Here is a 23,477-nt window from a genome sequence, read left to right as displayed (position 1 = left end):
TCCAAAAAGCAGAAAACACTCTGCGCTCCTTCATTTCTGCCATCCTTCAGCCTGACAGCCAGCTGGATACTATCTCCACGCCTACAAGACGTTTCCTTGATTATTATTTTTTTCTCCTTCCGAATTGACCTGAACACTTTGACTTGGGAGGTTTTCTTATTTTATTTGAAAGGACTTCTTTTGAGCCAAACATCTCTCTCTTTTTTTTTCTTCTTTTTACTTTTAAAACATGCAGCGGTGCACAGCGGTGGCTCTCGTCTTATTGGTGGCCTTTTTCTTCCTGAGCGCAGAAGGTAAACACATTTTTCTTTTGATCTGTCAAGTTATTTTTAAAATCAGCGGTTTTGCACGTAAGCTGTGGTGATGTAACTCAAAAACAATAGATGGAGGATAAAGAGGGGGTTCCTCGTTTGCTTCCTTTTGTGTGCCTAAAGAAAAAGATGATGGAATTAAAAAAAAAAAACATGTAATCATTAATTCTACTTTAATTAATTGGGTGAAGTTAGTTTCCAAGGTCGCTACATCTTCATCGAGAGTGTGTTTGTTTGCATGTCTGCTGAAGGATTTTGTTTACACCACCTGCTGCACGCATCTTACTTCCAATGTGATCACAGAAGATCACGTCCAGTACTCTGCTGTTCTGTGAATAAATACTGACAATATCCAATATGTAACGGTGAAAGCAGTTTAGGTTCCAAGCCTGGAGAACTCAGTGGACTCAGCATGTTTTCAAGAGAAGCTGCCATATGTAACTTTTCTTTTTGAACATAGTTGCTGGTTGAAGCTCATCTACAGGACACATTTTATTCAATATGTTACATGAGGACTGAAATAAAGGGAAACATGGAACCTTGAATGATTTTGATACACTATTGCAGCATGCCAAAAGAAAACGGATTTTCTTTACTCGCCTCAAACAAAAAATTGCAGAGTTTTACCATCATTTTCATGTCCTTTCTTAACATATGTATACTCACACAGCATCATATTTGTTAGCAGAGCAACAGGAAGCTTAGAATGATCAACTCATGAGCCATGAAGCTTTTGTATATCTTAACCTAGTTTTCAAGGTTTGGTATTCTGCACACCATCACATAAATGCCACCTGTATAAGAGCGGAGAAGCGTTTAATCCCTGGATGAAAAGTCAACAGGCCGCTTGTGTTCAGCCGGGACGTCTCTCCTGTTTTATTGGCCTTTGTTGTGCAGGGTGAGTCTCTGCTGGGCGGCTGCTGACAGCTTTAGTGGCCGCTGCTCCGGACAAACGGCAGGTGATGGATGAGGGGAACCTTGGGCCGAGCATGTTGTCTCTTCATCATGTCACCGATGTACAGCCCCGGCAAAAAAACTCATTTCCGTTTATTCAGCCGGCTCAGAAGCAACAACAGCTGGAAAATCTGCAACCGGAGGAAATGATTGACAGAAATGAAGGGATTAGTGGACACTGAGACAGACCTGAAGTCTCTGCAGTGCATTGTAATGGAATTAAGATGGAGTTGGATCTGTTGAATCCACATGTTCTACTATCTCAACTGGAACTTCTTCAACCTTTATTCATCCATACAAGCCAAGTTAAACCTGCTCAAAGTTTCTCTAAGCTTTGACGTCTGACAGTGTGTGAGCAAATGTACAGATGAGGATAGATTCATGAAACTATGAGAAGATCGATGAGAAAAACAGAGCGTAACACGTGTGACATCTCTGTCTGCAGCCTACAAGTGCAGGTGCACCAGAAAAGGACCGAAAATCAGGTACAAGGACGTCCAGAAGCTGGAGATCAAGCCCAAGCACCCCTACTGCCAAGAGAAAATGATATTGTGAGTCACTTTCATTGTCTCTGTGTTTCATTCCTTGTCTTATTTCAGCTGCTGATCCTTCATTTCTCCTCCAGTTTTCTCTCCTCGTCTCCTCCCCGCTGCCTTTATCCGAGCAGCATGCTGTATGTACTCAGTGCATGCGCCGAATACCAGTCATACCATCATCGGCCGATGATCTACAGATTTACAGCTGTTCCTTCATCGCAACTGTCCTCCAAACAGCCATAAAAATGCTCAGCAGCTGTTTGGGTATTATCAAAACACTCCATCGCCTGTGCTCTTTCAAGGATTTACAGAGTGGCAATAAACCAGTGATTTAATTACTCCCAGCAGCCTCCGGGCGGGATGATTTATTAGCTGGAAAAGTGGGGAAGGAAGGAGTTGTCCTGAATTTTTCCAAAATATGAAGTCCATCACATGAGAAGTCCCTTTACAGACTCTTATCTAACTCAGTTTGATGGAATGAAGCTGCATTATTCCACGTGTGAAGCGTGACAGACGTGAGAAAACCTGAGCAAACTGACGTTTGTCCAGCATGAGGAATGTGTGTGTAGATAATGTGGGTTCATGCAACTTCTCCACAGCTCATTTCTCCTGTTCCTCGGGAGAGCCCAGCTCTGGACTTCTCTCACAGATCTCTGTGGTTCTTCCACTGCCTCTAACCTCCAACACATTCAGTCACACCTCCGACTCGCAGCCGTGTTTGATCCACCGTGATGAGGAGGCCTCCTGTTTGCAAAAGACGTCCAAACAGTCTGGAGGTAGCCTGTGGTGCTCCGAGACTGTCCAAACTTCAATAAACACACTTACGTAATGAGGCACGCGACCGCGGTGTGTGCCGTGTGTGCCGTGTATTTCTCGTCGTTTTTGGATTCAAGTGTTGCAGATAAAATCTGACTTGTAACCAGAAATGTGGGCTGTGAATTGGGAGTGGGATTTATTTGAAGAGTCATGTCAGAGCTGCAGCATGAAGGCACAACAGATGGAGATGTTATGTCAGCCTCCTGGGAGAGGCTCCTGCCCCAGAGTCAGGCTCTGCTGCCCCCTGCCGGCCAGATGGGATATCACAGAGAGCCACAGTGTGTGTGTGCGTGTGTGTGTGTGTGTGTGTGTGTGTGTGTGTGTGTGTGTGTGTGTGTGTGTGTGTGTGTGTGTGTGTGTATTTACTCAATTACTGTCAAACCACGTGACTTGATAGGAAGAAACAGGTTATGTGGATTCTGTGACGTAAAAGATTAAAGTTAGAAAACGAAGAAGAAAACATTGGAGAAATCTATTTTAATAATATACATTAAAATTTGATCCACAAAAATGTGTGTGATGGTCTAGAAAGTTGGTGCAGAACAGCGATGACTGACGTGGTATCATGGGGTGTGTTGGCTGTTTTTGGTAGAGCAGTCGTCTTACAGTTGGGTGGTTGTTGGTTTGATTTGTCTTCTTCCCCATCTATATGCTGATGTGTCCTTGGGCCAGACACTGAACCCCTAACTGCTCCCAGTGGACGGATTGAGCGCCTTGCATAGCAGTGTGAATGGGTGAATGCGATAAAGTAGTGTAAAGCGCTTTGGGCTGTGTTCACGCAGTGTTTAAACCTCGATATAAGTGTTATTTACCATTTCATCGGCGGGTGTTTGCTGTATTGACTGGGTGTGTGTGAGATGTGTTGATCGTGTGTGCGTTTGGTGTGTTGCTCTGCTGTTTGGGAGTTTTTCCTCTGGGAATCTGTAACTGACGGTCGTCTGTGCAGACCAGACCACACGGTGAGGTCAGAGGTCACGCCCATAACGCTCCACCCACCCATCCATCCATCTTCTGCACCTCTTCATCCTGGTCAGGTCTCCTCATTGAACCGGAGCTGATCCCAGGGAACAACGGCTGAAGGTCGAGAGGTCAAAGTTCACCACAGAGCCAAATGACACAAAGCAACACATCTATTGGCGTCGTTCATTTTCATTTCCTGATGGAAATATCTATTATTAATTAAAAAAATAGAGTTAATGAAATCTCAGGATTTATATTTACAGTTTTAGTTTGTTTATAACAGCTACTCCAGTGTGCAAATTCAGTTTTACCTTTAGTGATATTCTTCAATGAAAGGGGTTTTGTGTAGTTTTTTAAATGTTTTTCAAAGCATTAATCTAAACATTCCTATCAGGAAATGACTTTCATTAATCAAACCATGAAAAAAACAACTTTTCATTAAGATTAAAATTGCTTAATTTACAGACTAAATGTTTGATCATTTTATAAAAGCTCAGCAAAGCTGATCTGAATTTTTAAGCAATCTCTGTCAAAACTCCAGTTTACCGATACTCACTATTTGAGGAGTTAATCATTCAAGATTCCAATAAAGTTTGTTATCTCTTACTTTGCATGGGACCAAGCGAGGATTTATGGGGGCTCCCGAGTGTGTGTGTGTGTGTGTGTGTGTGTGTGTGTGTGTGTGTGTGTGTTAGCGCAGTCATCACTCAGGGCAGCTTTATTAGCATGAGATGGGGGCCACCAGCCGTTGGTGCCCTGTGAAAAATGAGTCTCAGCAGGCTCCGGAAAGCCACAGAAAGAGAGTGAGGGGGGAGAAATCTCTCTCTGCTGGTTTGGCTCACAGCTCCCGCTTTGGCATTCGGAACGGCCGCAAACACACACACACACACACACACAAGCTGGGAGCCCCAAATGTCCCTGTTTCTCCTCATCTCTGCCTGTTCCCTCCTTTTGTCTTCCCCCTGTCTTCATATCAATCTCTCCCACTTTATTCTCTTTGTGCGAGCGAGATTTCCCCTCCGTCCTCGGCCATTATGGCTCAGGAACGCCTTTTCAGAGCGAGCCGCTCTGCCCTCGGCCGAGCAGGTGAATGACAATGAGCAGCAGCCAGAGCTCACATGAACGCAGTAAAATTAGGTTGACTTTCACTCCTGCTGAGCGGCTTCACAGATAGGAGACTGTGGGCATGCAAAGACACACACACACGCTTATTTATTCTCCAACAAAGCTCCTTCTAATCTGGAACTTCAGTCGCCAAACAAGCTGACAACTGAATGGGCGGGCAAATCAATGCATAGCTCCATAATCTAATCTTCATCACTCCTCAATGCTGCGTTTTCGTCAAACGCCGGGTCCTTTCTGCTGCAGCCGGGTCATTTAGCATTCATGGCTGGGTGAGACTTTGAGTGTGTCGGTGGAAAGAGGCCCCCGTGGCGCTGGGGGTGTTTTCTTCCTCCTGCGGTGTCTTGTGTGGCCTGAATGTGCCACATGCGGGCAGACTGTCTCTGCCGCCGCCCTGAAAGCCAAGCGGCTCGGGCACAGCCGCCGATTCAATGAGCCTGGATGTCACATTTCTAAGTGGCAGCTCCATAATATTGCTCCGGAGCCAGGAAGCCAGGCCGAGCTGTGCCAGCTGATCTTATGAACTGGGAAGGCGATGAAGTGTGGAAGCGGGAGAAATTCAGGGCGAAAACATGTCAGCCATGAAACAACTTGACCAGTGTCTATTCACGAAGCTCAGCCCAACTTTTAGATGCTTTGAAATCGTGTTTTTTACACCATTCAGCCCCACTGGAGGCAAAATCCAGGAACACATCATGCTGCTGGCTTTTTCTTCTACCAAACACTCTACAGAAGTGTCGAATTAAGCATCATTTATGACCAATTTAATAATCAGAAACTCGATAGAACTGTGATAAAAATGACCAAGATTGACCAAGATTTTTCCTGATTTCTGGATTCACAGTATGTCTAAAGGAAAATTACGTGTGAAATGGTTTATCTCGTGTTCTGTCTGTGTGTGGAAAATGGAGGATTTACATGCGGTTTCCTGTCTGCTGCCTCCCACAGTGTGACGATGGAGAACGTGTCTCGGTTCAAGGGGCAGGAGTACTGCCTGCACCCCAAACTGCAGAGCACCAAGAACCTGGTCAAATGGTTCCGCATCTGGAAGGACAAACACAGGTACTGGACAAAAAGAGCGAAGCCGCACTTTAATATGTGGTCTGTAAAAACTTTACAGTGAAGACAAACACAGAACGATCAGAGTTAAAAATCACTGGTGAATTAACCGAGTGTTTTCTGCTTTCCCTGCAGGGTGTACGAAGCTTAAACCTTCAGCTGGATCCACTGAAACGTGAAAAAGAAGACGATAACACCACCAACAGGACTGTTTTGTATGAAGTACACAATGTAATCTGTACTTCTCTCTCTTCTGCCTGAGATCAGTCAATCAAGCACATTTAAAAAAGAAAAGATATATATATAGTTTGTATATAAGCTGGTGGGCTCGTTTTAGTCGACCGTCACTCTAGTTCCGCTCACTCACCGCTCCAGACTTCACGAGTCCAGTTCCATTTGTCAAAAAGAGGACGAGACGCCTCTTTTCCCGAGGAAGCTGTAAGGACAGGCCAATCAATAGAAACAGGAGAAACTTTCATTTCATTTATGTCGGTCTTTCAGTTTTCACCCCTGGTGTTTACAGACAGTACTGGTTACACAGGAGGCGGAGTTCTGCTATGGGTCCAGGATTATCCCTGCGTCTGTGCGTACATCATATGTGTCAAACACAACTTTAATTCTGATCAAAGTTGATTTTAGAGACATCTGTGGTAATAAAAGTGTAATTACAGTTGGATGAATACCTGAAAGTCAAGTTTAACGTTAATCTACTGTACTGTCATTCACCCCTGAAGTGTGGGACCCTGATTCAAATCTTGACTGCAGCTGGAAGGGGATGAAATCATGAAAAGCCACTGAAATATTTGCAAAAAAACAAAACGATTTTCCTGACCTGCTCATAAAAAGTACACAACAGCCATGAGGAGCAACTGTGACAGCGTGTCTTTCTTTTTCTATAGCGCCCTGACTATTTTATGCCTGTTAAAGACATCAGGAACAGACACTTTGCCATTTTAAAGGCCTTAAAATTTCATTTCTGTAACTGTAAATTGTGCATTAGCTGGAGATGATTTAGCTGCAGATCGATGTAATTGGAGCTGTACTAAATATTCAAGACATCATGGACATGCCTCACAGTACTGTGACGGTCATGCAACGCCATCACGTGCCCCGCTCATGTCTTCTTAGCAACAAAGTGGTGTGAATAAAGAAAAAAATCCTCTAATATAGGCTTAGGCTACAAAGGAAATATGTAGGGTTGGGTTTAAATATTAAATATTGTCTGAATTATCTGTGGCAATGGGGTGAGTTTTAGCAAAATGAGCTTTTAACTGGAGCTCAATAAAGGACGTGATTTGTCTTGTTGTTTCTTCTTTATTTTTACAATTAAAAGAGAATAACTTTGCAGTGAATTCCAACAGTTTATATCTAAATCAAAACCCAAAATGAATAGTGGTCGATCATTTCACTGTCTCAATGATCTCTCCTTGAGTAAAACAATACTGTCACCTCTGTTATTTGTATGATTTCTCTACATTTCAAATCATTGACTGTTGGGTGTGGATTTGTTAGCGCCACATCGGACTCATAAAACTCATTTATACGAGACCTTCACATTTTCTTTACCTTCTCAAGAATGTGCATTACTCTTGTTTTATATAAATAAATATATATGATAAAGCATTTTGTAAATTGGCCAGTGTAGCCTATATGTTATTAGATGTTTATTGTATTTACTGCAGCATAGTTGTTGGGGGGTTTTTTTTGTTTCGTTTTTTTTTTTTTTTTTTTTTTTTGCTTCTTTTATTTTTGCTATTTAAATTTTGGGTTGGTAACAGATTTTTTTGAGGATGCGTGTGTGTGCGTGCGTGTGTGTGCGAGTGTGTTTGTTAGGAGGGGTGTACACCATACACACAGACATTTAATTGAGTGTATGACAATAAACACAGCAATAAAGTGTCTATAGAGCAGCTTCTGTGTGTACTCCCATCATTACCAACAGCAAGATGCAAACCGCACAGATACTGAGGAGAGTCGAACAAGGAAACATTCTCACTGTGAGGAAAGAGTGCTAACCACTGCACCGCCATGGGGCCGAACGTACACTTAAATCAATAGAAAATTATTTTAAAAAGTGTAAAAAAGAAAAAAATGTAAAAAAAAAATGGCATCTGGCTTCAAACTGTAGTGCAATGACACACAGTATCCACCAGGTGGCACCAGCTAGCTTCATAAGGACTTTAAATACAAAGTAATCCATTACAAATGCTCGGAATAGTTGTAGTTATCAGTAGTGGGTTTAACTGATTACAAATGCTCAAATGACAGTTATCAAGTCCAATTTTCTTTTGCTTTTATTGCTTTTATGAAAACATATTTAGAAAATAGTACTCAAGTACTCAACATGCCCGGTAATACTCCTTTATTACAGTGATATGTTTGTAATAAATCACTCTAACCCATTCTGGTTGCGCTTGTACTTTTATGAGTATTATTTCAAACATGTAATTTCACTCAGTAATCCTGAATGATTCTAAACTATAGCAATGAAGTGATAAAAAAAAAATAGAATGTTTATTTGTTGTGTTAATGTTTCGGTCCATAGAATTCTTTAATCATAAACATTTTGAACATAAAGCATTTAATTTAATGCCTGCTGCTAACAATTTAATGTAATGCAATACATTATTAAACCGCACAGTTCACTCTAATTTTTATATATGAAAAATAATTCAATTAAAAAAAAATTCTAATGTAATTTGTAATTCTGTAGATGGTCCCATACATATCCCGAAACTTAATAATTAAAATTGATCTGAATATAAAAGAGGATCAAATGAGTATTAAAAAGAAGTATAATTGACTTAAAATAATCTCCATTAGTGCTTTTTAAATCATCAGTAACTACCACCGTTTATAATTTATATTCAAAACCAAAGTATTTTGAACCCATTGCCGATATTTCACAAAGAAATGAAACATGGCTGAAGACTTTTCCTAAATTATTTCTGTGTAAGATTGTATGTGTATGTGTGCGTGCGTGATTTTTCGCTAGTGCGTGTGTGCACGGAGAGAGAGAGAGAGAGAGAGAGAGAGAGAGAGAGAGAGAGAGAGAGAGAGAGAGAGAGAGAGAGAGAGAGAGAGAGAGAGAGAGCAATGTATGCGTGTACGCGCGCGCGTGAAGTTCCTCTGCTGCTGTCTGAAAGGCGGAGTCAGTATTTGGCAGCTGTCTCCCGCTGTGTCTCACAGTGAGAGAGGCGGGGTCAGTATTTGGCAGGTTCGTCCCTGGAGGGTGTGTGCGAGTGTGTGTGTATTAGTGTGCGTTTGTGTGTATGTGTGTGTGAACGTGAGTCTCGCTCTCTAAGCAACGAACGACTGCAATCCGAAAAAGACACCAGGAGCCACATTAGTTTTTTTTTCTTTGCAATGCTCCGGCCGCTGTGTTCCCGCTGCGTGCTTTGATCCGGTGGAAGTTGTCGCCTGTCCGGGCGACCTCCTCAAATCGAGCCGGAAATTGATGCCTGTGGCGCGGCGTCGCTGCGTGTTTTGACCGGGTAAGGTACCGGAGCGGCTCGTTAGCTCCCCGGCTAACAGCATCTCAGACGCTAAGAAATGCTAGCCCGCTATGCTAACTCTGTCTGACGCTTTTTATTGTGTGTTTTCATTGTTTTCGCTTCACGGGTACTCCGTCAGTATGTTTACCGAGCTCACACACTTGTTTTTCCACTGATTTTGACACGCTTGCTGGTTCAAATCCGTCTCTGAAGCCCGTTTGTGTTCACTGCGAGCTAGCGGCTAACAGTTAGCATCGGAGGCAGTTTTATCACATCTGTGGCTCCTCTGCAGGCGCAGCGATGCAACTCGGAGACAGAAATAGATGAAAACTGCAATAAATTATTCACATTTAGAGGGAAAATGACTCACAACAAGCAAATCTACCCGATGACATTTGTTTCAGGTTGTGTTGACGTTATATGTCATAATAAAGTCTTAACAGCGGGTTTATTATCGATTATCTTGAATGTGGGACGATTGACCTGGCTCTGATACTCATTGTGCAGCAATAATCAGACACACTAATGAACACATCATCAATAATGTGCGTTATCTTCTAGTTGGACTTGTTCAGTTGATCTGTGAGCCAGTAGTTTCGTTTTCTGTCCAGTTTGTGTTTGAAAGCTTCCTCTCTGGACTGCAGGAATGTTCTGGTATGTCTGTCTGCTGCCTTCAGCCTTTGACATTAATCTGTTGTGTCTGCACTGAGTCACACTCAGGTTATGTTACCCGAAGCCTTGTTTCATCAAAGTAAAAGGCTGATTTTCATTTCTGTGTGAATGGGAATCTTTTTGCATATTGCATAATCATGTCCGGCCATTGCCCTGAATTAGTCTCAGCCTCTTATGATGCTCAGTCTGCACGAATAGGGGGATGTGTCATAATTGTGATGTGCACCTCTGAAACCATCATTCTACCAGGATTAGTTCAGTATATTTTAGTAAATTTACTATTTTAATAGCTTGCATCTTGAAGGTTTTTAACAAAAAGTTCTTTCTCTTCAGTTTCTTTGTGCTCCATTCATACAGCAATTGGGAAAATCCCATTTACCAGTTAATAATGATAACAATCAAGCAAGAGGCTGTAGCAGTGCTGCTTTATTTTACTGTAGGAGGAAACAGTCAGTTACATTTATGTTCACGCTGCTTTCATGCACATTAACTGCACAGCCGTTTTTTTTTTTTTTAATTGCTATAGAGAGAAGCTAGCTTCACTGTAGTGGGGAGAGATGTGAGTCATGCTCATGAGTATATATAATTCAATGAAAATAATTACGCACAGACTGGCTACTTTTATTTAACTGCCCAAAATCACTACCATATTGAGTGACCCAGTTCTAATAGCTCTCTGAAACAGTTTCCCAGTGGGAAATTCCCAGTTCGCATTTTTTTTTCTAGGTATTGGGAACTTCTCTTTTGGAAAAGCCCAGTTGTTTAAAATATAGCTAAAGAGGAACAAAACTGAGACAGTTGTCCTCATTTTCAACTGGGAAAAGATGAATTAGACAATGGTAATTGCATGTAACTGCAGTGGGTGACGTGTTCATCACTGTCACCTCACGACTTCAAAGTCTTGAGTTAAGAAGCTGTGGTCTTTGCGGACTATTCCAGGTTCCCAGAGTGCCTGTGTGACTCTGAACCTAGGATGAGCATGGAGGATTACTTGTGTTAGCCCTGTTTACATCTGCGTAACTGAACCGTTGTGATCATGTGTTTGAGTGTCTTAAGCTCTTACTTCACTGGTCTTTGTTCTGAAGTTTAGTTCCTGACAGCACAGTTGTAATACGTAAGCAGTTCGCACTCTCTCTTAGGGTCATGTACGGCTCAGTAATGTTCAGCTCACCACCTAAACAAGACTGCTGAGTCATAAAGCCAAAGCAAGTCTATAGACAGCGAGAGTAAAGGTCAACTGTGCAGGTCTGCTGATGGTACGAGAACTTTTTAAACAGTCGGCCTCTGTATCATGCTTTGGCTCGAAGCTAAGATTTTTGTGGAACTCTGAGTCTCTGACCCTCTTTGCACCCACACACAGTAAATTGATATATTTCCAACCAGTTGTGAAGGTTTTAAAGTTTAGTGTTTGAGTCTTGGTTCAACTTCTTCAAGCGTCAGTTTGGATTGCTCTCAAAATGACCAAAAAACAAAGAATTTACTTCGGCGCAATGATCATTTCACCTCTAATAGGTGACAAATTTCAAACACGTCCTTTTGATTGGTTCTCTCATCCAGGTCTAAAACCTTGAAATATTGTGGTAGACTATAAAGAGCTGTGATTGCTGCTGTCAATAAACTTCAGTGATGGTATGAAGAAAATGCAAAGTTGCTGAAACATTGCAATGATTAACATTCATGCCAGTTCATTGTGTCAGAGCTCTTTGTGGGGGCTCCGGTAAGTGAACCATGTCACGTATGCACATACCGACAGCGTTGGCGCTCTCCAGCCTCCTGCGGTGTGAGATAAGACACGCACGTAAGATGACCCATAGTTTTTATATGGAAGGAAAACGGCCGCCTGCAGTGTGGGGCGGTTTGTTGCCAGGTCACCCAGTGGTTGTTTTAGACTTTGTGGGATGGGGGCCAAGCTAAGCCCAACGTGGTCTAAATCTCTTAAAGCTGAACCCACGCTGCCAAAAACTCACCAGATTTAATCCTGGTCTCCTCAGGTTCACATCTGTCTGGGAAATGTATTCATAACTTCAGCTCAACTGGTTCAAACAAATGACTTCACGATTAAACATGTAACAGTTGCTTGCAGGTTAAAAGCGATGAGCTGATACTCCTCTGATAATCATTACAAGGTGGATTCAGGATTAGAGGGACCACGGTGTGAACTTCTGAGGGACGGAGGTATCACAGTACCAAGACTGTGTGAAAACCCACAGCTCTCTCCTGCTGTATGTTAAGCCAAAGCTGGCCGAAGGCGGTTTCCCGCAGCGTGGCACCACCCGGGCCCAAAGGCTCTGTAAATGGAGACGGTCCGTTAGGCGGCTGGAATAACAAAGGCGTCTACGGGAAAAAGCGTCTTAAGAATATCAGGGAAGAGCCCTTTGGGATCATTTTACTCAGAAACATTGAAAATTAACAGTTAAAAAACAAAAACATTTTGAACTCAGTCTGTCCTGTGATTTTTTTTTTTTTTTAAACGTGCATCTTAGTATTTTGACAGCAGAGTAATTTGTACAAAAATTTGCATTATTTATGTTTCACACACATGAAAGATTGGGGGGGAAAACTTTTGAGTTACTGATAATAAGAATGAAATTTTTTGTCCATCTTGAATGCACCATTATCTGTGTGGAAATAAATACCATGATTTGAAGTATCCCTGTCCTGCTTGTGTTGGATGTCTTCTGAATCTAATGAGGGTCTCATCGCCAAGCTCCTAAAAGCCCAATAATGAGCCCCTCGCTGTAACCAGGTGTGTCTCAGCCTCAAGCAGAACCATGAGAAACCACGGTATGAAATCTTTGTTGCTGGTGTTTTCAGGGTTTAAGAGTTCACAATTTGTCATCGGTCTAATCCTGGATAAGTCGGGTATTTATTCCAGCGGATTCCCCCAAAACAGACATTAACATCTAGCTATTTTTCTTGCCTCTCTCTCACTTGTGAAAAGCAATAATACAGCTGATCAGACGGTTAAATAACAGCGGACATTTCTTTATCACTGTATTATAAATATATTGGGCAGCATGGGAACATTTTGTCCTTGAAGTTGATGGAAAAGCGGCGAAGCAGTGACGGAGGCTTCATGTTGGGAGTGGAGGCTGGAACATGTGGTTCGAGCCAATAGATGTCTGATTGAAACTCACACTGCAGCAGAAGTCCATGCAGATTGTGGTACAAACACAGTGCATATACAGGACGAAGCTTCACAACGTCTGACAGACGCACACCTGAAGTACGCCGGTGAGCAGATGGCTGGGTTGAAGTAATCTGTGGGTGACAACATGTTCTCAGCGCGTTTTAGAGCAGCGTCTCTGTACTGCATCTGCTGAGCGCCTCGGGCCTCAAGAGAGACTGTACAGCCACCAAGGTCACATGACTGGAAGTACAGGATCCCTAACGGAGATGCTTCATTTTGTTAAACAGTTTCAACTCTACTTTTTTTTTTTTTTATTACCACTATGTTGCAGGGACATTGTATTGCATTACAGCTGTGGTTTACTGTTTCCAGGTAATTCAAAAGCCCCAGGTGCCAAATGTCTCATAGCACACTGATCTAAACATATTTATTTTAGGGTTTGGTACATTTTGGTGTGTTTTTTTTTGTTGTTGTTCACTGCCTTTCTGTGCAGAGCCCAGTAGCCACTTTGTCCAGGCAGATATCAGTGGATTAATGTCTGTTAATCCCCGGTCAGCCTGTGTTGGTAGGTTTGCTGCATTATTTCGACCCGTTCTTCCTGTGAGAGGAGCTTCCCTGGCAGGTGTACAGCTTGGCTACCGTTCCACTTTAACGTAACGGAGTGTGTTTTCTGGCGGCAGACTCGCTGATCAAAGCAGCCAGGGCTGCCGTGGAGCCATTTAGGTCAGGTCATCCCTCACCTGTCCTTACCTGTGACACTGTTTTAGCAGAATGCTAGTTTAGTGAATAGTGTGCAATCAATTTAAAAACAGTATGCTGCTCAAATAATTATATTGCTTTTGCCCAAAAAGATGTAGAGCAGCTCTGTCAAACCCATTTCAGATCCGAGGCCACATTCAACCCAATTTCACATCCTGAGTGGGCTGGGTTTCCAAAGTAGTGTCATAATAACCTTTAATTCAAAATTGAAGTTTTCTTTGTTTCACAGAATGTAATTGAAAGAAAAGTCTATTTTCACAAAGCCAATCAATTACCAAGAAAATATGGTAAAATCTCAATATAAAGTCAAAATACAGTGAAATGTTCTAAAGACTTGTGACTGGACCTGAACATCTGGTTGTTGTGATGGCATCCAGATATTAATTTGGATATCTGAATAACGCCCCCTTCTGAAAGCTCCAAAAAGCCTCTGGTGATGTGTGACTTCCTGTATCCTGTGCGAGGAAGTTCTTTGAAATGTGATGTAATTTTGCTCGGTCACTGTTGTCATGATTTTCTGTCTGCTCATGTGTCACATCACACACACAGCTGGTGTTTTCATCTATTGTTTACACACACACACACAGATGGGAATGAGGAGAATTGGACTATCCTGCGTGAGCCATTACCTCCGTGTTCTCCGAGTCTCATTCTGTCCTCATACATCAACCCAAATGCTGTTTGTACAGGGATATTGCATTAAGTTGAGTTGGGGGATTTCTCTCTGAGGTTTCACATCCTCATTTCTCTGTTCCCGCTTGCGCAGAGCTGCCAGGTACATAAAGAAAACAGATGAGGAGCGATGCAGTCAAAGCAAAATATTGTCTGCCGCTAGTTCCAATCAATATGAGAAGAAGCAGAAGAGGGAGGCGATTCACATCGATGCTAAATCTATGAGGCTCGGCGTCTTCGTCTGGCGGGCCTGGAAAACCCGACTGCACCTGCTCTGAATCACTGATGCACCCATCTATCTCTAACACTTTTCTAACCTTTACTACCCCAAGAAAAGAAACTATATAACCACAGACATCAAGTCTGGCTCAATAATAATGATTTACTAGGTGAATACAGATGCTTTCATTCAGGAATCTTTATCTGCACTCGTTCTGCAGCTTTAAATACTTTGTGCCCTTTTCCTCTACAACCTTGATTTTCTTTTTTTGTTTGTTTATGTTTTTACCAAAGAGCCAAATTCTGATCTTAAAGATTTTCTCAGTAGCGTACTTCATCGCTACGTGTATGAAAACCTTAAAAGCTTCATCATTTGACATAATCTAAGACGGAAATGACACTGGAGAGCGTATTTCTTATTTCCACACCAAATTTATGCAGTGATTTTGTATCCGACACATTCAGTGTGAATCGAGCCCGAGTGTTAATGAAAACCACAGTTTCTCCCCAACAGCAGGAGGCATAATACCCAACATTCAGTAATTAGACGGACTGGCAAGACCGTCAAACTCACAGTATTTCTGTTGGAAAAAGAAGTGCTTTAAAAACAAAAATCATCTAACAAGTTAATTTCTATAGCACCATTCAGGCATGGAGTAATTTAAAATGATTTATGAGAACCGTGGAAACGCATTAAAATGAAACATTGAGGCAACTGCGCCAGTTGAAGGAAACATTCCAGAAGTACATTGAAAAATCAAACAGAAGGTAAAAACAATAAAATAAATAGTTGCATATATAAAGTTCAACGGCATTTCTGACCTGGCAGAAATGTGGACACGGACCCACAGTGCAGTTTTTAAACAGACTGTGCAGTGTTAAAAAAGGTTGTCTGTCTAAAAAAGTGTCTTGTCAGGAATGATTAACCTGGGTGATCATTCAATATTCACCCAGATGGTAACCAGGCAAAGTTTATGCAAATGTTCTGGAGAAATGCAGCTTTCCTTCACTCCCACAGCTCGGGCACAGAGACGCTCTTGTGTTTCCACTGTAGGCGGTGCAGCCGTTTTTTGTTTTTTTTCTCTCTCTCTCTCTCTCTCTCTCTCTCTCATGGTCTCAAACCCCTGAGGAGGAGAAGAATAGATGGTATTTTACTGTTTCCTGATTTGGCACCGATCTGCTCCTTTGTGACATTAGGTGACGTGACTCGGATTAAAAATATTTTTACCTTGAATGTTCAGGGAAACTCCTTCCTCTGCTCACCTTTAACATGTAAAGCACAAGTTGTGTTGGTGTACTGAAGCTTTAATCAACATTATGTTGCTTTTTTCTTTAACAGGGTGATAAAGTTTAAAAAAAAAAATCCCCTGGCAACGTTAATAGAAGTGCACAATGACAATTTATGTGGTAATTAATCTCAGATTATAATTTCTTTGTATCCAGATGTAATCTGAAGAAAATTCATGAGGTTTTTTTTTTTTTTAATTATTATTTGTTTTATGCCAAAATAGACAAAGCCTCTTAAATTAAAAACCAATATTAAAAAACAGTTATCCATTAGGTGACTCAGTTCTGATTGAAACAAGCCAGGGAAAGATGGCGCTTGTTTGGAGATGGGAGCGATAGCAGGGCTAGAAAAAGCAGATGTCCCCTAAAGACATGTGCTTATTAATTTATCACTGACAGTGCTGGTCTGGGACCAGCAGCTAAACTAGGCTAAAGCTGATTCAAGGGCAAACACTCCCTTCACCGACTTCCTCCTCATCTTTTCTTTCTTTCTTTTTTTTTTTTTTACGTTGCTCTCCTTTATGTATGACACCTCTTTCTATTTCCTCATTCTTCTGATGCCTCCTGTAACAAATAAAGCTACAACTTTCACCCTCAAAGTTAATATCTTACCTGGTCCTTCTGCGAAAAAGACATTTTAAATGACAATTGTTCCATATTTATTGACGGTCCTCTGTTGTAAGCTATAAGCTCTAATCCATTGTAACCTATAAAAAGGTCAGTTACATTTATCTTCAGGAAGGTGGAGTTGTCATTCTCACAGACTGAAGCAGGTTTATGTACACCCTTTTTTTGTTTGCATGACATTTTCAAGTGAAAGCGGAAAACCTCTGTTCGGTTTTGGAGGTTGCTTTACATGAGAACATTGCTCAGACTCACTGGAAACGCAACTTGTCGCAAACCAAAATGCAAAAACAACCCCTTTTTCATGAAAAACTTCGTTTTAACGCGCCATAATTTTCTTAATGCTATTCACTTATTGTGACAGACTTCAATGATGGAGGACATTTTAAGTTTCCTTATATGAAATTTTGGCCTTTAGGGCCGTGTGGACACATGGATGTTGTCAGAAATGGAGTCAAACCACCACCAGCTGAGCCACAGCCGTCCCGAATATTCATATAGACGGAATAGTTTGAACATTAAACCATCAGCAGGTGAATTCAGTCAACTGCCAACAAAACAGAATGTACAGGTTGGCTCTCAAAGCGTCTTATTTATAATTTTACTTAGCAGACGCTTTTGTCCAAAGCGATGTACAACACTGGGGGCAATTTAGGGTTCAGTGTCTTCCCCAAGGACCCTTCGACATGCAGACAGTGGGAGACAGGGATCGAACTCACAACCTCCAGATTGTGGGACGACTGCTCTCCCCACTGAGCCACCGCCGGCTTATACTGAGCTTTGTTTGGTTTGAGGGTTTTGATCTTCCTGATGAGAAACTTTACACTCACTGCAGTTTCTTTTGAACTCTTATCTGCTGTGTGTTTAGTCAGAGCCTGGCTGGAATAACGGTAACCTGTAGCTCACTCTTAACTTTGGTTTTGTGTTTGAATTCCGTCCTGTTATACAGGTTCTTGTGATACCGTGAACATCCTGGAAAAAGCCATAATTATAATAGTGTGACACCCTGGAGGTCCACATGACTGAATCAGCAGAATTAGCATTGTGAGTTTGTGCAGAATAACTTATTCTTTTACATATTTCAACAATAAGTTTTTATTAATAGTGTTATAATGCCACAGACTGTCACACTTGTCCATCTGGAGAAGTTTCCCTGCCATATGTTTTGTGTTCGATGAGTGATACTTGAATTAATTCCACTGAGGCTGAAATAAATCCTGCTCTGATGCTTGCTCATCATTTGCCGGTGCTCTCTGAGCATCTTTTTCTGGAGTGGCTTTCATTTCTGCCTGCTTGGTCCACACTACAGTCCGTCTCAGCAGAAGTCATTTACAGTCATTGTGAATTTATTCCCTTTGGTGGCAGGAAAACACATCACCCACAGTTTGAGGAGCTCCTGCAGGTTTCTGGAGCTAACAGAGCACTTTGAGGATCATTAACTTTAAAATGCTTTCGGTACCGCACACAGCATTTAGGCTACAGACACGAGGAGGTGGTATTTCACTCACTTTATCCATTTAAAGGCGCCATCTGTTGCATTAACCTGCTTTTGTCACATTTCCAAACTTACGAAGAGACATATTTTCAGGCCAGTAAGATATTTGCCAGATTTTCTTGAAGTCTGACAGGTACAGAGACGGTAGGAATCCTCTTCAGAGTTTACACATCAGAATGAAAACGGCTAAAACTAAATCCAATAACACTGTTTTAAATTTATCTGTGCTAATCTATGCTAATCCTGAGATGGTGTCATGACTTAAGTTCACAAAAGGTGATACACCCCCTCAGATCCAATAAACTCCCCGGGCCAGTCTTCATTATTGAACCATCAGGACTACAATGACTCGGGCGTGCTCGCCATTCTTTCACAGACGCTTGTGCTAACTGTGATGCGGCGCCTAACTTCCTTTTCTTTTGCTGTGTAAGCATGACTTTTCACATCCAAGCAGGCTCACACCCAACACGGACAAACAGTACACATAAATGCAAATCTCCACAATCAGTCACGACTTTCTGACTGTTGTCCTTTGATTGTGTTTAATAAGAGTAATGGGTTAATGGTCTAACTTTCAATAGTGGCGTTTTACAAGACATTCTTTTCAAGTGAAAATGTAGAACTTTAATTGCGTTTTTTTTTTTTGGCGCGTGCTCAGAGCCATTGAAACACAACTTTTTGATAAACTTTTCGAAAATGCCCTGTCTCCGTCGCCGTATCAAGAAATGTAAACAACACTTTGTGAAAACGCTCGGGCTCAGTCTCCACGTAGACGGCAGAGATGTTACTATGACTGCCTCCTCACTGAAAGGGCTTCACGCTGTTTGGCTTACTCCTGGTTTCTCTCTCGTGTGCATTACCTTCATCAGTCAGCTGGCTGCTCTCCGTCCTGCGCCTGGTGGCTCCTTTATTCTCTTACCTCTCAGGATCTGCTCTAACTCTCGCGGTTTTCTTTCAACAGTGTCCCTCATTGTGGAGCTAGAAGTTGTGGAGCATGATATCTGGGACGAGGAGACACACACACACACACTCACACACACAGCAGCTCTTCATTATGGACTCAGGCCTGGCCGTGGAGGCCTTTTAGGGTCAGTTTTCACGGCAGACGCGGTCCCGATGTGCGAACACCGAGTTCTTTAAGCTGTGAGTGTCATTGTCCTCACCTGTGTGTACTTCCTGCCTGATAAAGCTGGAGTGTGTTGAGCCTGTTAGTGCCAGGCTCTGGTCCCGCGCTATTCAGGCCCTCAGCCCGTGGAGAATGGGGATCATTACACAGCACTCAACAATACGCGCTAGTTACGCTTTTTAAATCGACTTAGTTTGCTAAGAACAAAAGCATCTGGCTTGTGGTACCGCTTTTGGTTTCAATAGTACCGGCTTTGACCCAGTACAAGAATTTCAGCTGTAACGCTGGGATTTCCTCTAGCTTTTTAAGAAGCTTCCAGCCCAGCAGTGCCAGCGCAGTTGGTTTTGGAAAGAATGGAAGCCGAAGAATGTCTTCAACTGAGCTATAATTATGAGCTGATGTAATTGCCCCCCAAACCTCCCTTCAGTACGCTTAATTTAAAACAATCGGCCACTCAAAACTCAAGTCTCCATGTTGGATTCCATCCCTTTTTTCCAACTCCTGGTGACTGTTGAAGAATTCATGGTCAGTGGCCTTTTTCTGTCCTGTGGCTCCCTGAGAGGGAGATGCAAAATAATTTAAAATGAGTTCCTGGACGAAAGAACAAGTTTTTTCTGACCTGGTTCTGAAGCGTTAGAGACATTAAAACATTAGTGGAAGTGGAAAACTGTACGTTGTAGCTCATCTTAGTATGTTACATAAAGCTCTTAAAAACAGTCTGAATCGGTCCAATAAAACCTAATGAAAACGCTTCACGTAGGTTATGACATAGAGTTGGATTTCATATTAGCCGGCTTGTTTCAGGACAGGTTTGAGTCGGTCCATCTGTTCTCACCGTCTTCATTTCATCGCTTTTAATCTTCCGTCTGTCCCCAACGATCACACCAACTCCAGTTCCATCTTTCTGGATTGTGGCATGTGCTCATTTCCAAAAGTCGGGATCGGATTGTTATTTTTTACTTTTGTACCATCTTTTACTTGGTTATGATATCGACGAACTTGGGGAACTTTTCTATTTTTGCAATAGTGGATTAAAAATATTTTTTTCTCTGCTTTCTGTCTTTTGAATCCGTCTGTCTTAAGGCCAAGAAGAAAAATGGCAGATTGAACAGTAAACAGACTGGAGATCTTGGTTAAAAAAAATAATAATAAAATAAAAAAAACTTCAGTGACTCTTTCTGCCAAGTAATTTGTACTTCTGTCATGAGTTACATCTGATATACTGTACCTCAATTTATACTTTTATATACAGCTCAACATTTCACGGCATCTCTCACTGCTAAATGTGGACATGAAATTATTCTGCCAAAGATGGAACTTACAGTTTTTATAGTATGAGCAGACACGGACACACACACACACACACACACACACACTCTGACAGTTTGTGGGTTTGGACTTGCAGAGACATGTCGGACTCTGGCTCTGCCTCCTCGCTCGCTGTGCATGCATTTGTCCTCTGAGCTGCCCGACAGCCTGACAGGTCAAATCTGAGCAGATGAAATACGAAGTGAAGGAGGAACTAAAACTTTATAGAAATGAAGAACGGTGAGAACCAGGGAAACGTTAAAGAGTTTTGGGAACAGGTGGGTTAGAAACACAGGTTTGAGACTCTTTAAATCCCGGGTTTAAAAAAAAAAAACGTCATGATGCTCGAATTTTACTTGTCAAATGTCAAGCATTTCGATTGATTTCTACCTGCGATGAATCGGGTCCATGAGGAAGTAAATACCAGAATAATTATTCTGGTATTGTCTCTGTTTTCATCAGAGTGTGTTTCATAAGTGAAGTGAACTTACAGGTGCTTCAAGGTGTGTGTTCCACACAACTGGTTTTCTATTGAATGTTTGAGCTCTTCTCACGAACTGGATTCAAAGGTGCTCTGTGGGAATTCTCAACATGCTTAAGGTATTTCTCCTTTGTCTCCCTCCCTGTCTTTTCTGTTGTCCCTCCATCCTCCGTCCTGTCCTCTGTCCCTCTGTCTCTCCTCAGTGTAGCTAGAAAGGAATCCTGCAAGAGGGATTAGCGGTCCGTCAATGAGGAACTACCGGCTCATCTTCTGCCACAACCTGAAGCAGCCATAGATGGTTCAGTGGTTTACTGGCCAGGGGAGGAGAGGATAGGACACACTTTCACTGCTACACGGTGAGTTGTCTCACACACACACACACACACACACACACACCGGTCAAAGTACACTCACCCCAACACACTGCACAACGTGGTAACAGCAGCGGGTGTCAGGTACAGACTGAGGATCTACAAACGTGCAAATTTACAGATGATAAAACCCCTTCTCCATTGTTTTCAAGTGAAATCCCCCTCCTGTTATATCATGTGATATCCCACTTAGATTGGGAGCTGAAATTTGAACTGTTTCTAGAATTTAGTCATCAATAAAAAGACACGAGTTACTCAAAACACTTTGAACAAGTCTTGTGTCTTTGGTCACGTTTGGTTGCGTTTTCCTGTCAGTTGTTAGGAGCCGCCGCTGCTGACAACAGTCAGTTTCACGCCGTGCACGCCGATCTGTAAACCCGTCTCACTGTAGCACAGAAGATCAAAGTTTTCACTGTTATTGTCTTCCCTCTAAAATGACACGGTGTAAAGCCGCCTAAAAGGCTGTGATTAACTGCTGCTGTTCAACAATCACAGCTTAGGAACCTGTTGTGGTGAGCCGTCTCCCTGAGAAAGTAACTTCCTGTGTCTCACCTCCATCATCAGCAGCCTCACTACTCTTGACTGTAAGAGCTCATAATTGGTAGTTCTACCAAAAAACACCATTTTCACTTCCATCGAGGCTTATATTAAAGTGTGTGTGTGTTTTATCCAAATTGTATGGAAGTGGCTCATTGATATATATTTTTTTTAATTTAAAGCCAGTGTGATTCAGTTGCATTCAAGAGCCACTGAGTTAGCTGCTAATTAACAGTGTGAAGGTTATGCAATGCAATTAGCTGGAGTGTTTACTGGGAAACATATTCTTTCACTGGTGGCCTTTCTTTAAAAACAAACAGCCATTTTCTGAATGATGCCTCGTGTTCATGGCTTCACGTCTGATGTGGAGTTTTGTTTTCTTTAATGATCTTCAGCAGTCGAAATGTTAAAAAAATGAGTGCATGGGAGATTTTACTGATAAAGTAGAGGCAGATAAAGGTGGTACCTGTACATCTTTAATGATCACCTTTGTAATTTGGACTTCATGACCCTCTGTTTTAAAGAGTGGATCCTCACGGTGAACCCTTTGTTCATGACTCGAGTTATGTCTGTGCTGCTTAATTTCACAGAGCAGCCTCATTTGATGCTGTGAGATTAAGTGATTTGGAACAAACTGAGATTACTTTTCTGATAAGCATTTGGTGATGTTCTTCCTCCTGCGATGAGTGGTCCGGACACCATCTGCCACTGTTTGCATTAAGATTACTCACCAGCCGACCATCGTCAGAGTCGGCCTGTGAAAACGAAGCCACTCCTGCTGTAACTTCCCCCTCTCTGGCATGTTCTCCTTTCTTTTCCAGTCTCTTCTCCACTGCATCCACTTTGCAGGGGAACAAAGAAGCGCTGTGAGCAGGACTGAACAAACAATGGGAGATATTGCATGTTCTTTATTTTCATGTCATTTTTAACACCACTCTGGGTCACAAATCCTTCTCATATCAGTGCCCACAGAGTGGAATTAAACAGTTAGTTTAGCCACAGGAAGGAGGGACTCTAATAAATTCCTCTGGTCTGCATTGCAGCCACATACTTTAAATATTCAGTTTAACTGGCGACTTTAAAGGTGTGTGTTGGATGTTGATTTGGTTACTGCCTGTCAGGAAAAGCACAGCTGCTGGGTTTGAAGTTCAGGAACACCTCAGGTTCCTGCTCCCTTTCTCCAAACGAGCGAATTGTGATGCTTCATCCGCTATTAAAGCCTTTCGGCTCACTTGTTGTGTCATCTCCCTCTTTTCCCTTCTTCTGGAAGACGTGAGGTCTTGGCGGGGTTGTGGTGAGGAGGAGGAGGAGGAGGAGGAGGCGGCCATGAGGAAGAGCGTGTCTCCGTTGCCAGGCAATGAGGGCGGGAGCTCGGCCGGCACCACACGAGTTTTTGGCGTTCCTCTGGAGGAAGTGACACGCACTCACACCATCAGCGGCCATGAGGTTCCTGCGCTGGTGAAGCACATTGTGGAGTACATCGAGGAGCACGGTGAGTGACGACGGCCTCGGAAACCGGCTCCCGGTGACCGACGCAGGCTCAC

At 42.4% G+C, this 23,477-nt stretch overlaps 2 protein-coding genes across 5 annotated transcripts in view; both read left to right on the top strand.

The window, feature by feature from the left end:
- Positions 1 to 7,885, top strand: cxcl14 (chemokine (C-X-C motif) ligand 14). The gene is made up of 4 exons (XM_030114004.1): positions 1 to 293; positions 1,711 to 1,816; positions 5,648 to 5,761; positions 5,894 to 7,885. The coding sequence occupies exons 1-4, from the start codon at positions 230 to 232 to the stop codon at positions 5,907 to 5,909; spliced, it is 300 nt and encodes a 99-aa protein (XP_029969864.1). The 5' UTR covers positions 1 to 229; the 3' UTR covers positions 5,910 to 7,885.
- Positions 7,886 to 8,953: 1,068 nt separating this feature from the next.
- The window catches only part of fam13b (family with sequence similarity 13 member B), a 51,304-nt gene continuing 36,780 nt past the window's right edge, over positions 8,954 to 23,477 (top strand). Inside the window, exons 1-3 of one of the 4 annotated variants that reach the window (XM_030105211.1) lie at positions 8,954 to 9,252; positions 21,229 to 21,381; positions 23,204 to 23,425. In XM_030105211.1, the coding sequence (XP_029961071.1) occupies positions 23,260 to 23,425 (166 nt within the window). In that variant the 5' untranslated portion in view covers positions 8,954 to 9,252; positions 21,229 to 21,381; positions 23,204 to 23,259. The remainder of the gene's footprint in view (positions 9,253 to 21,228; positions 21,382 to 23,203; positions 23,426 to 23,477) is intronic. The other 3 variants (XM_030105203.1, XM_030105197.1, XM_030105219.1) reach the window with 3 other exon arrangements.

This window comes from Salarias fasciatus, chromosome 2 (genome assembly GCF_902148845.1).
Source record: "Salarias fasciatus chromosome 2, fSalaFa1.1, whole genome shotgun sequence".
Classification (NCBI taxonomy): domain Eukaryota; kingdom Metazoa; phylum Chordata; class Actinopteri; order Blenniiformes; family Blenniidae; genus Salarias; species Salarias fasciatus.
Note: the sequence above shows the minus strand (reverse complement) of the source record. Positions and strands in the feature narration are given on the sequence as shown.